Genomic DNA, 14312 nt, shown 5'->3' with positions numbered 1-14312 from the left:
TTGAGTGAGTCCTGGGGATTTTGTGTGCCAAGTTTGTTCCAGGTCCGTCATCGGTGGAGTTCACCGTTTCTCTGGTTGTGGGTGAACTACAACTCCCAGAAAAGAAGGTCAGTTTCCCCCAAACCCCTCAAGTAATCCAATTTCAACATATCACGTCTGCATGCCAAGTTTGGTCCAGATCCATCACTGTTTGGATTCATAATAGATAAAACTATCCTACTCTTATTTTTATCATATACTGTACACTAGGCATGTCCGATCGATGAAAAAAATGTTTCAATTCTCGTTTCTAAAGTAGGAGGCGCTGGCGCTTTGATATAGAAAGTATTTCCGATTTATTCACCCAAAAATTTCGGATATTTCCGAAAATTCATAATGATTCTAAATGTTTCTAAAATGGCGGACGCGCATGCGCAATCGCTACACACCGGGCTTGTATGGCAATCTTCCATGTGGACGCAGAGGACGTTAGCCCCCACCTTTGCGTCCATCGTGGAAGTTTCTGATTGGCTGGGGAGCGGTAGCCATGTTAGGCTGCGCTAAGCTCCCATTCAAGGTAGGTTGCAGAAACAAAAAAATTTTAAAAATATTTTTAAATATATATTTTAAAAAATTGGGGGGAAAAAATTAACAAAACATTAAGAGACAAATAGAGAATGGGCCAACAATGGTTTGAATTACATTGCTGGATGTGCTGTGAGACAATGTTTCGGAATGCGTATCAAAAAGCGAGAACAATCCGAAATAATTCTGATATACGATTCAAAACGATTTTTTGGACATGTCTACTGTACACTATCAACATTTCTTATTATGTATTACTATATTATTATGCTCCTCTTGTTCTCTATTTATTTCATATCATATAATAACAAAATTATACAACATTGTACTGTATTATTATTAATATTATTATTTTATTACAGAGCTCATCTTGTTCACTTGCAACGTGTGACACGTAACTGTTGGCGGAAAAGGTGGGATGTAAGTGAACATAGCAATAACTCTTGTTTCCTATTTATTTTATGTCATATAGTAATAAAATTATGCAACATTGTACTGTATTGTTATTAACATTGTTTTATTATAGAGCTCATCTTATTCACCTGCAACGTGTTACATGTCACGGTTGGGAGGAAAAATGGGATGTAAGTGAACATAGTAATAACAATAGTGATAATAATAACAATAGTAGAGAAAGGTGGGATAAAAATTAACAAAGCAACAACAATCATGATAATAATAATATAAATTAAGATATTATTTTATTATGACACAGCAAATAAGATAGACATGCTGGATTTCGTATCACAAAATCACAAGTTGAACTCTTCCCAAGAGTCTAGGACTGTGTGATGTATTATTATTATTATTATTATTATTATTATTATTATTATTATTATTATTTTATTATGACACAGCAAACAAAATAGATATGCTGGATTTCATATCACAAAACCACAAGTCAAACACTTCCCAAGTGTCTAGGACTATGTGATGTTGTTGTTGTTGTTGTTATTATTATTATTATTATTATTATTATTTTATTATGACACAGCAAACAAGATAGATACGCTGGATTTCGTATCCCAAAACCACAAGTGGAACACTTCCCAAGTGTCTAGGACTGTGTGATGTATTTTCGGATGATGCGCGCAGATCCCAGCAGGGTGGCCTTTTGCAGTTGGCAGACTGCAAATAACATTATTGTTATTATTATTATTATTATTATTATTATTATTATTATTATTATTAATAATAATAATAATAGACAGGACGTAGATGAACAAAATAATAATAATAGAGAAAGGTGAGTATAAATGAAGATCATAACAATAAAATGAATGAAAGTGGTTCTTAAACTGCATCACATCTGCCGTCTGGATGCCTCCCATAGCTTTGGCTCTTCTCTTGCAACGTGTCCGATGCATCTCTCCATATATGGAAAAATTGCACAACTTGAGGCCTCTTTGTTTGCACAGAAAAAGAAAGGGAGGGCCTGGTTGGCTATCAGAAAAGTTTACGGTGACTTCTGAAGTTGCGCCATGCGCTATTTGTCAGGAACTTTGCAGGAAAAGGAAGCCGGAGCATTTCCAGGAAGGCTTGGGCCAGAAAGGCCTTTCGAGGAGAGAGAAAAGGTAAGCTGAGAAGAAATGGCAAAAATATTGCTCTATCTCTTTAATTTGGCACCCACTTAGGGTGCGTCCGCACTGTGGGATTAGCACAGTTTGGTGCCACTTGAGCTCCCTTGGCTCAAAGCTATGGCATGCTGGCAGCTGTAAGTTTGGGAAGTTTCTCACTTCCATTGCAGCTTCCAGGATCCCATAGCATTCAAAGCAGTTCAAAGTGGTATCAAATTGCATTAATTCTACAGTGTAGATGGCACTCTTTTCTCATGGGAAATCTCCTCCATAACTGAAACTGAAACATTTAGGCCTGTGGTCACTTTGAGGTTATATCGTTACAGCAATGTAACTGTGTGTGTGTGTATAATGTATGTATATTTCTATTTATATATCTGTTTTTAAATACAATACTGTTATTATTACAATCATCATCATTATTTCTAACTTATAGTGACCATAAGGTGGTGGTTGTGTTGTTATTATTAGTATTAATATTATTAGTATTAGTATTAGTATGCCTACTGCTCAACCCATACCTAGGTGTGTCCGCTGCCTTTTGTTGTTGTTGTTGTTGTCGTTGTAGTTGTTGTTGTTGTTCCTGACTTATGGCGACCCTGAGGTGGTGGTTATATTATTATTATTATTATTATTATTATTATTATTATTATTATTATTAATAATAATAATAATAATAATAATGAGTATGCATACAGCTCAACCCATATCGAGGTGTGTCCGATGCCTTGTGTTGTTGATGTTGTTGTTGTTCATGATTTATGGCGACCCTGAGGTGGTGATTGTGCCTCTGTTTGTAGTCTGTCTGTGCGATTTTCTTACAGCAGCTGAGGATATGATCCATGGTTTCGTCGGTTTCCTTGCACAGTCTGCATTTTGGGTCATCAGCTGATTTTTCGATCTTGGCCTTGTTTGCCTTTGTCCTGATGTCTTGCTCCTGGGCTGCAAGGATCAGGCCTTCTGTCTCCTTCCTTCTTCAGGGTCCCATTCGTGAGCCAGAGCCAGGTCTTCTCCTTCTCAGCTTTTCCTTCAATTTTGTCAAGGAACTTTCCATGCCATGTTTTGTTGTGCCAGCTGTCAGCAATAGTTTGTAGTGCGGTTAGCTCCAGTTTGTAGTGCGGTTTTCTTGTACTGGTTTTTTGTCTGCTGTGCTTTGAGGAGTTTCTGATTTTTGACTTTGATCAAAGCAGGTTCTTCACTTTGCTTTACATATTCTGCCAGGGCATGTTCTTCTTCTTTGACTGCTTGTTTTCTCCGCCCTTTGGCTAAGATCAAGTGTATTATTATTATTATTATTATTATTATTATTATTATTATTATTATTATTATTATGAATGTGTCTGCCTAGTGCATCTCTTTGAGGGATGGAGCTGGTGGAGGGCATCCTGAGCGCCTCGAAGGCCGTCTACGCCCAGGCGCAGGAGATGCGCTGCTGCAAGAGGCAGAAGGAGCGGCTGGTGGGGCGCCTGGAGGTGCTGCTGCGGCCCATCCGATCCCTCCAGACAGAGGCCCCGCTCTCGGAGGACCTGCGCTGGATGCTGGAGAGGATGCTGTCCCTGCTGAAGGAGGCCCAGGCCCTCCTGGAGAAGTACAAGGCCCAGAAGCGGCTGGAGAGGTTCCTCTGGGCCGGAGGGACCCTGGAGAGGTTTGCGGATCTGAACCAGCGCCTGGGGGACCTGGGAGAGGGGCTCCTGCTGCAGATGCAGGCCGAGGAGAAGGCCCGGGACGCCTTCCGGAGGAGCCAAGTCTGCCAGGAAGGGAGCCGGGACCTGGCCGAGGACAAGGTCGCCCTCAAGGAGATGCTCACAGGTAGGGTCATGGGGACCCCAGAGGCCATCCAGTCCAGCCCCCTTCCATGCAGGAAGACACCATCCAAGTCCTCCCAATAGATGGCCATCCAACCACAGCCAAAGATCCAAATCATAGATTCCTAGTGTCAGAAGGGACCTCCAAAGGCTATCCAGTCTGATCCCATTAAGTGCAGGAAGGCACCATTCAAACCGTACCGACAGATGGCCATCCAACCACTGCTACAGATCCAAAGCATAGACTCCTAGTGTTGGAAGGGACCCCAAAGGTCATCCAGTCCAACCCCCTTCCATGCAGGAAGGTACCATCCAAGCTGTACTGACAGATGGCCATCCAACCACTGCTAAAGATCCAAATCATAGATTCCTAGTGTCGGAAGGGATCCCAAAGGCCATCCAGTCCAACCCCCTTCTATGCCAGAGAGCACCAACAGATGGTCATCCAGTCGCTGGTGAAAGTCCCTATCATAGCATCATAGAATCATTTTTGTTCCCAGAGGAGAAAGCGGACCTTCCCATGGACATTCGGGTGATCGAAAAGGAACGTCTCGCCCGCGGAGAGGCCATCGTCCACACCGAGAAGTACCAGCTGTGCAAAGGGGAATACTACAAATCCCCGGTGGCCGTCAAGGTCTTCAAGAACCCCCAGAACCGCAACACACAGTGAGTGACAAAGGGCCGTCCGCACTACCACCACTCATGCATTTTGGTTCCTTTTTTGTGCCCGCAGGTGGTGGGGATGTGGGTATTTTTTCTAAATAGGATTTTAAAAGATCTCCCCCTTGCCTTCTTCAGGAAAGTGAGGAAAATCTTTGAGGAAGAGATCCGGACCCTGAAGAAGCTGGACTCCCCGTACATCCTCCGCATGTACGGCATCTGCATCGACGGGACAGGTGAGGCTCTCCGGTGTGTGCCTGCACTGTGGGTTTAATGCAGTTTGACACCACTTCAACCGCCCTGGGGAACCTTGCTGTGCCTAGGTCTGATCCCCGAGTACTCGATCGTGATGGAATATTGCGAGAAGGGCTCCTTGAGGGAAGTCTTGAAGGAGGAGCCGGACTTGTCCTGGGACGTCCGCACGGAGATGGCTTCGGACGCGGCCGCCGGAATCTACAGGTATAAAGCAGAAGCAATGCCAGCAACATGGGAAATGTCTGCTGTGAGTTTTCCAGGCTCTGTGGCCATGTCCCAGTAGCATTCTCTCCTGACGTTTCACCTGCACCTGTGTCTAATCGCATCCTTAGAGGTTCTGTTGACAGTGAAGCAAGTGGAGTGTGTATATATTTATGGAATAATGTCCAGGGTGGGAGAAAGAAGCCTTGTCTCTTTGAAGCAAGCACAAACGTTGCAATTAGCAAGCTTGAATAGCACTGAGTAGCCACCAAGTTTGCAAAGTCAATCAGTGAGGGTATCTACGTAGAGGTGGCCTGGCTGTCGTTGCCTGGGGCACCCTCTGTTTGGGAGGTATGTTATGTTATGTGATGTTATGTTATTTATTTGCAACATTTATATCCCACCATTCTCACCCCAAAGGGGATTCAGGGCAGCTTACAAGTTATATGTACATACAATCTATATATATAAAAATGTAATGTGCATAATTCCCACGGAGTAAACAACAAAACCACTGGACCAAATCACACCACATTTGGCCACAAAAGACATAGTCATCCAATCTAGGCCTTCCCATTTAAAAAGCCTATAAAATTAGATCCAAATGACAGAAAAACCCCAAAACCAAAAACTACCAACCACACATGCACAGAGCCCCCCCCCCCCCAGGAAACTTGGTGATGTTTGCCAGGTGGGCGGGGCTTGAAGCAGAGCCATCTAACACCTCCCAACAAAGGATTCCCCCTCAGCGTTGTTATTATTATTATTATAATTATTATTATTATTATTAGGTTCCTGGGAACCATCAAAATGAACAAAACCTGGCAGTCAGGTCTGGACAGTAAATAAAGAACAACACTCTGAAAATAAGGGTATTCCAGACAGGAAACAACCAGAGCCAGCTAACACCTCCCAACAAAGGATTCCCCAGGGAGGAAACAACCAGGCTTTGAAGCTGCAAGCCCATTCAGTGCTAATCAAGGTGAACAATTACAACATTCATAATTGCCTCCACAAACAAAAACCCACTTAGGACGACGCCACAGCTAGTATATTATATTATTAGCTTAGCCCACTATAAGCATTATATATTACTATATTGTACTAGACCACTATACTGCAATATTATTAGCAATATAATAGTGTATTATTATTATATTGTATTACATTATAATATCATTATCAATATTATACGTATATACAATATAATATTAGTATAGCACAATCTTAGTGTTATATGTTATTATATTGCTATATTGATGTAATATAGCATAATATTAGTATTATATGTTATTATATTGTTATATTATATTAATAATAGTTCTTCTTTGGCTGCAGGTTGCACCAGGCCGGCGACAAAGGACAGCTGCACCGATGCATCAACAGCGCCAACTTCCTAGTCGCAAAAGGCTACTGCGTCAAGGTGACACATAGATAATATATATAGTGAAAATGTTCTGTACTTGGTTTGAAAGTGTTATTTGCTGTATAATTGTGCAGCCCTTACTTTGAAAGTAGTTCTACTGCCACAAACTGGGTTGAATGGGCTGAGACTCCATGGTGAGAAATTTTCTGTATATACTTTTCAGATTTCAATATTAATGTCAAAAATACGTAGTCTGATTTCACATAGGATTTGTGCTACATGAGAACCGTAAAGAGAAATATCACTTAAGTAAAATAAACATTAAATATTAAATAGCCAAAAAATAAAATTAGGTGTAAACACCAAACTGGGAAATCTGCTATTGCAACACATCCAATGAAGTGGTTTAAAACCAATATATATATATATATATATATATATATATATATATATATATATATATATATATATATAAAAAGATTGGGACTAAATTATGTTCCAGTCTACTTGGAATACACGAAGGTTCTGACTGTGATTGTTTATTTTAACTGAATTGTTTTGTCTTGTTTACGATGTCTTTATTATGCTGTGTTAAGTTATTGCATGTTGTTTTGCACTCATGTCGGAAACCGCCCTGAGTCCTTTCGGGGAGATAGAGCAGTATATAGATAAATTATTAATATTATTATTATTATTATTATTATTTTATTATGACACAGCAAACAAGATAGATATGCTGGATTTCGTATCACAAAATCACAAGTTGAACACTTCCCAAGTGTCTAGGACTGTGTCATGTATTTTCAGATGATATATTATTATTATTATTGTTGTTATTTTATTATGACACAGCAAACAAGATAGATATGCTGGATTTCATATCACAAAACCACAAGTCGGACACTCCCCAAGTGTCTAGGACTGTGTGATGTATTTATTATTATTATTATTATTATTATTATTATTATTATTATTATTATTATTATTATTTTATTATGACACAGCAAACAAGATAGATATGCTGGATTTCATATCACAAAATCACAAGTCGAACATTTCCCAAGTGTCTAGGACTGTGTCATGTATTTTCAGATGATATATTATTATTATTGTTATTTTATTATGACACAGCAAACAAGACAGATATGCTGGATTTCATATCACAAAACCACAAGTCGGACACTCCCCAAGTGTCTAGGACTGTGTGATGTATTTATTATTATTATTATTATTATTATTATTATTATTATTATTATTATTATTATTATTTTATTATGACACAGCAAACAAGATAGATATGCTGGATTTCGTATCACAAAATCACAAGTCGAACACTTCCCAAGTGTCTAGGACTGTGTGATGTATTTTCGGATGATGCTGCAGATCCCGGTCGGGTGGCCTTTTGCAGTTGGCAGATCGTAATTTTGTAAATGCCTATTGTTTCCAAATGCCGGCTGAGATCTTTTGGCACGGCACCCAGTGTGCCGATCACCACCGGGACCACCTGCACTGGTTTCTGCCAGAGTCTTTGCAGTTCAATCTTGAGGTCCTGATAGCGGCTGAGTTTTTCCTGTTGTTTTTCGTCAATGCGACTGTCACCTGGGATGGCGACATCAATGATCCAAACCTTGTTCCTTTCCACAACTGTGATGTCTGGTGTGTTGTGTTCCAGAACTTTGTCAGTCTGGATTCAGAAGTCCCACAGTATCTTTGCGTGCTCATTTTCCAATACTTTTGCAGGTTTGTGATCCCACCAGTTCTTTGCTGCTGGGAGGTGGTACTTGGGGCATAAGTTCCAATGAATCATTTGGGCCACACAGTTGTGCCTCTGTTTGTAGTCTGTCTGTGCGATTTTCTTACAGCAGCTGAGGATATGATCCATGGTTTCATCGGTTTCCTTTATTGTTATTATTATAATTATAATTATTATTATTATTATCATTATTGTTGTTGTTGTTGTTGACACAAAGACATAGTATGAGACAGCAAATGAGATGTATATGCTGGCTTGGCCCCATGTAAGCCGCCCCGAGTCCCTTCAGGGAGATGGGGCGGGGTATAAGAATAAAATTATTATTATTGTTATTTTGTATCACAAAATCACAAGTCGAACACTTCCCAAGTGGTGTTGGTGTTGTTGGCAGTGTTGTTGTTGTTGTTGTTGTTGTTGTTATTATTATTATTATTATTATTATTATTATTAGCTGTCTGGATTCAAACTGGAGCAAACGGAGTCCTCCATCAGCGGGAAAGTCAAGGATAAAACTCCCAAAGAAGTGTCTTCTTCCGCTTACGTCTGCCCCGAGGGTCTGGCCTCGCTGAACCATACCTACGACCAGGCCAGTGAAATATACAGGTACCCGCTCATGTTGTTGTTGTTGTTGTTGTTGTTGTTGTTGTCCTCCTCCTCTTCCCCTTTCTCCTCCTCCTCCTCCTCCTCCTCCTCTTTTTCACTCCTCTGTCCCTTCTTTCTTGTCTTTCTCCTCTCCTTCCTCTGTCACTTCTTGTCAATGATGACAGACCACTCCGTATGACACCCACGTAGTGATGTCGGCAGGCTTGACTTGTCCAGAAAAACAGGAGGCAGAGGGATTCTGCAAGGAAAGAAACATGCGCTGGCAAAATGATGGGAAAGGCAGTCAAGAACCAACATGGATGGAAGTCACCAACAACCCTAAGGCAGTTGAATAAGAAGGCCATTAGAGACCAAATCTTTGAAACGGATGCACCTGACAATTTGCAGACCAGTAAACAGCAGGGTTTCATCATTTGGTATCCTCTACTAAAGAGTAGTGTTGTGATTTCGCATGGAATGGCTGTTCGTTTTGTGTAGTTTCATTCGTGTCGTCTCCTTTTCGTATTTGGTTCCCGCTAACGAAAATGGGCCCCTGTACGACATGAATGTTTGTCTGGTTAACGAAATTTCCACCCATTTCCATACACATGTAATACGGAGGCATTCCTCTCCCAGGCTCAGCGTTAGATTTCCAGAGTAGTTATTGTTATTTATATTATTATTAACACCCCTTTCCACACACATCAGATGTAATACGGAGGCATTCCTCTCCCAGGCTCAGCGTTAGATTTCCAGAGTAGCTATTGTTATTTATATTATTATTAACACCCATTTCCACACACATCAGATGTAATACGGAGGCATTCCTCTCCCAGGCTCAGCGTTAGATTTCCAGAGTAGCTATTGTTATTTATATTATTATTAACACCCCTTTCCACACACATCAGATGTAATACGGAGGCATTCCTCTCCCAGGCTCAGCGTTAGATTTCCAGAGTAGCTATTGTTATTTATATTATTATTAACACCCATTTCCACACACATCAGATGTAATACGGAGGCATTCCTCTCCCAGGCTCAGCGTTAGATTTCCAGAGTAGCTATTGTTATTTATATTATTATTAACACCCATTTCCACACACATCAGATGTAATACGGAGGCATTCCTCTCCCAGGCTCAGCGTTAGATTTCCAGAGTAGCTATTGTTATTTATATTATTATTAACACCCATTTCCACACACATCAGATGTAATACGGAGGCATTCCTCTCCCAGGCTCAGCGTTAGATTTCCAGAGTAGCTATTGTTATTTATATTATTATTAACACCCATTTCCACACACATCAGATGTAATACGGAGGCATTCCTCTCCCAGGCTCAGCGTTAGATTTCCAGAGTAGCTATTGTTATTTATATTATTATTAACACCCATTTCCACACACATCAGATGTAATACGGAGGCATTCCTCTCCCAGGCTCAGCGTTAGATTTCCAGAGTAGCTATTGTTATTTATATTATTATTAACACCCATTTCCACACACATCAGATGTAATACGGAGGCATTCCTCTCCCAGGCTCAGCGTTAGATTTCCAGAGTAGCTATTGTTATTTATATTATTATTAACACCCATTTCCACACACATCAGATGTAATACGGAGGCATTCCTCTCCCAGGCTCAGCGTTAGATTTCCAGAGTAGCTAGCTATCATTCATATATAAATATATATATATATATATATATATATATATATATATATATATATATCATCAAAACGAAAGAAAAACGAAAGCAAGCACCATGACTGTGTGGCTTTCATTTTCGTCTCATTTCTCGTTTCCGACGAAAATGTCATCATTCGTTTCGTGTTGACAATCGGTCAAAACGAAACGACAGCACAAAGGAAACGACGGAAAAAAAGCTTGAGATGATACAAATCAGACATTGTATGGTTATCACATCACTGCGACGGTAATTTTTAAGAGCCAGGATATGGAATACGAAAACCAGCATATACACCCCATTTGCTGTGTCGTACTGTGTTTGTGTGTCAGTAATACAACAATTGCTTCGTTGCAGCTTCGGCATCGTCCTTTGGGAGATCGCAACCGGCAAGATCCCATTCGCAGGTAAGACGCGAAACGAGTCCGGATTATTATGATTTGGGAGTGGGTTTTTTTAATTGATTTTTGACAAGAGGAAAATAATACACAATCCAGAAAAGAAACAAACACATTCAGAAACGATACCTATTTATACATGTAGAGTTATGAACTATGGGTGCATCTACACTGTAGAATTAATGTAGTTTTGGCACCACTTTAACTGGTATGGCTCAATGCAATGAAATCCCAGGAGTTGTAGTATGGAGAGGCAACCAGCAGAGAAGGCTAATAATAATAATAATAATAATAATAATAATAATAATAATAATAATAGTAATAATAATAACAACAACAACAACAATGTATATGTTTTAATTGTTTATAAATTGATATGGCATATTGTTGTCTATGATGTGGCATTGATTTTTTTTTTGGCTGCAGTTTGTAAGCCACTCTGAGTCCCCTTCAGGGTAAGACGGGCGGGGTGTAAATATAGTAAATAAATAAATATTATTTATTTATTTACAGTATTTATATTCCGCCCTTCTTTCTCACCCCGAAGGGGACTCGGGACGGATTACAATGAACACATATCTGGCAAACATTCAATGCCAACAGACAAACAACATACATTAGACAGACTCAGAGGCATTTTTAACATTTTTCCAGCTTCACAATTCCGGCCACAGGGGGAGCTGTTGCTTCACCGTCCACTAGTAGCTGTACTTCCTCATTCCTTTCCTCGTGTTTTGCTGGCAGTTTTATGGTATTGTAAATTAGCCTCCCCGCATAAAGCGTCCCTAAATTTCCCTAATTGACAGGTGCAACTGTCTTTTGGGACTGCATAGGTCAACAGCAAGCCGGGGCTATTAATGGTCGGAGGCTTAACCCGACCCGGGCTTTGAACTCATGACCTCTCGGTCAGTAGTGATTTATAGCAGTTGGTTACTAGCCAGCTGCGCCACAGCCCGGCCTATTAATATCACTAATAGTAAGATAATAATAATAACAATAACAATAATAACAATATAATATAATAATATAATATAACAACAACAAGAACAATAATTTTATCTAGTTTATACCTTGTGAAACTACAACTCTCGGGATTCCATTGCACGGTCCCATGGTGATATAAGTAGTGTCAAACTACATTGATTCTACTAGTGTAGATGTACTCTTTAATCTGTGTATTTTATATAATGTTTATGATTATGTGTATTTAGCTACATTAAAATCTGCTTTGAGTGACAAGTAAGGAAGATGTCAGTAAGGAATAACAACAACAACATGTGACAAAGTTTGAAAAGTTTTCTGTTCCTAGTTTGAAAGTGTTATTTCCTGAGATTGAGATATTCATTGGAAAACTATTGCAGGATGATGATGTCCCTCTGGTACAAACAAAGTTCTTGCAGTTTAATCAACTTTCTCCAAGTTTTTATGATACGACTAATTAGGAAATGGCATTTGCAACCCAGGAACAAGTCATGATAATAATAATTTCTCTCTGTGTTCCTTATCTTAGGCTGCACGTCAGCGGAAATCTGCAAGAAGGTCCTTGAATTGAAATGCCAGGAGCCTTTGGGGGACGATTGTCCATCTGACCTGGCCGAGGTCATCAACCAGTGCCGGGCATTTGAGCCGTCCAAGCGTCCATCCGCAGAAGGTACCTTCAAAACTATGGATTTTACATGCGTATTTTATCCATATTGGCATCTTAATCTTCGTTTTCATAGACTTTTTAAAATTAATATAGTATAACTCTGTTGTACCCAGCCTTGGACAGTGAGGAAAGGCAAATATCTAATACAAATTATTGTTATTGTTATTATTATCATCATTATTAAATAAAGTGAGATAACTATTATTATTATTATTATTATTATTATTATTATTAGTGAGGGGAGACCAATAACAAATAAAATTATTAATATTATCATCATCATTATTGAATAAAGTCAGATTATTATTATTATTATTATTATTATTATTATTAGTGTTTTTTAATTTTCTGGTTAATGTGTAAATGCTATTACTGGTACATGTTATTGTTTGTTGATGTATTGTATATTGTAATTGTTTTTGTATCTGATATTTGTGTGAGCCGCCCCGAGTCCCCTTTGGGGGAGATGGAGGCGGGATACAAATAAATAATAATAATAATACAAATTATTATTATTATTATTATTATTATTATTATTATTATTATTATTAGTGAGGGGAAACCAATAATAAAATAATAATCATCATCATCATTGAATAAAGTCAGATAACTATTATGATTATTATTATTATTATTAGTGAGGGGAGACCAATAGCAAATAAAATTATTATTATTATTATCATCATCATTATTGAATAAAGTCAGATTATTATTATTATTATTATTATTATTATTATTATTATTAGTGAGGGGAAAGCAATAACAAATAAAATTATTATTATTTTTATTATTATTATTATCATCATCATTATTGAATAAAGTCAGATTATTATTATTATTATTGAAGGGAGACCAATAACAAATAAAATTATTATTATTATAATCATCATCATTACTGAATAAAGTCAGATTATTATTATTATTATTATTATTATTAGTGAGGGGAAACCAATAGCAAATAAAATTATTATTATCATCATCATCATCATCATCATCATCATTATTGAATAAAGTCAGATAACTATTATTATTATTAGTGAGGGGAAAACAATAACAAATAAAATTAGTATTGTTAATATTATTATTGAGGAGAGACCAATAATAAATAATAATAGTAACTATAATAATAATTGTTATTAGTGAGGAACGGCTCATTAATTATTATTGTTATTGTTATTAGTAGTAAGGAGAGATCAATAACAAATAAAATTATTATTGTTGCTGTTGTTATTAGTAAGGAAAGGCTAACTAAATATAATAATAATAATTAGTAGTAGTATTATTAGTGAGTAGAGAGACCAATAACAAATAAAATTATTATTATTATTAAAGAAAGTCTGATAAATAATAATAATAACAATATTTTAGCCTCTGCCATTCCCCATCATATCCACCCATTGCATCCTCCATTGAGCCATGGTGGTTAAAGTGGTATCAAACTGGGTTAACTGTACAGTGTAGACGCACCGTATTGTCTCTTGTCTGTTTCTCTTTTCCAGACATTGTCAACCGGCTCCTGGTCAAGTGAGAAGGAAACAATGGGGCCTTGAACCTTTGAGAAGGAGAAAGCATTTATTTTCTATCAATTCCATAATAAAAAGTTCTAGTTGTAACTGAAAATGATTAAATCTTGAAGTTCTTGTGTGTTTGAATCCATCACACATTATTATTATATGTTAGCAATTTTATTATTATTATTTAATTGTTACTATTATTGTAATCGTTGTCCTCATATATTATTAAAGAATTATTTTCAAATCATTATTATATAATGCTAGCCATTATATTGTGATTTAATAATAATATTATCATACGTTATT

General features: G+C 38.0%; 1 protein-coding gene across 1 annotated transcript; it reads left to right on the top strand.

Moving 5' to 3' along the window:
* Positions 1-1890: 1890 nt before the first annotated feature.
* Positions 1891-14112, top strand: mlkl (mixed lineage kinase domain like pseudokinase). The gene is made up of 10 exons (XM_003229214.4): positions 1891-2138; positions 3490-3950; positions 4447-4612; positions 4745-4842; positions 4930-5065; positions 6401-6485; positions 8633-8784; positions 10804-10853; positions 12355-12495; positions 13992-14112. The coding sequence occupies exons 2-10, from the start codon at positions 3506-3508 to the stop codon at positions 14018-14020; spliced, it is 1302 nt and encodes a 433-aa protein (XP_003229262.2). The 5' UTR covers positions 1891-2138; positions 3490-3505; the 3' UTR covers positions 14021-14112.
* The last annotated feature ends 200 nt before the right edge of the window (positions 14113-14312 follow it).

This window comes from Anolis carolinensis, unplaced genomic scaffold (assembly GCF_035594765.1).
Source record: "Anolis carolinensis isolate JA03-04 unplaced genomic scaffold, rAnoCar3.1.pri scaffold_9, whole genome shotgun sequence".
NCBI classification, from domain to species: Eukaryota; Metazoa; Chordata; class Lepidosauria; order Squamata; family Dactyloidae; genus Anolis; species Anolis carolinensis.
The sequence above is the reverse complement of the archived record's forward strand: the minus strand, read 5'-3'. Positions and strand labels throughout refer to the sequence as shown.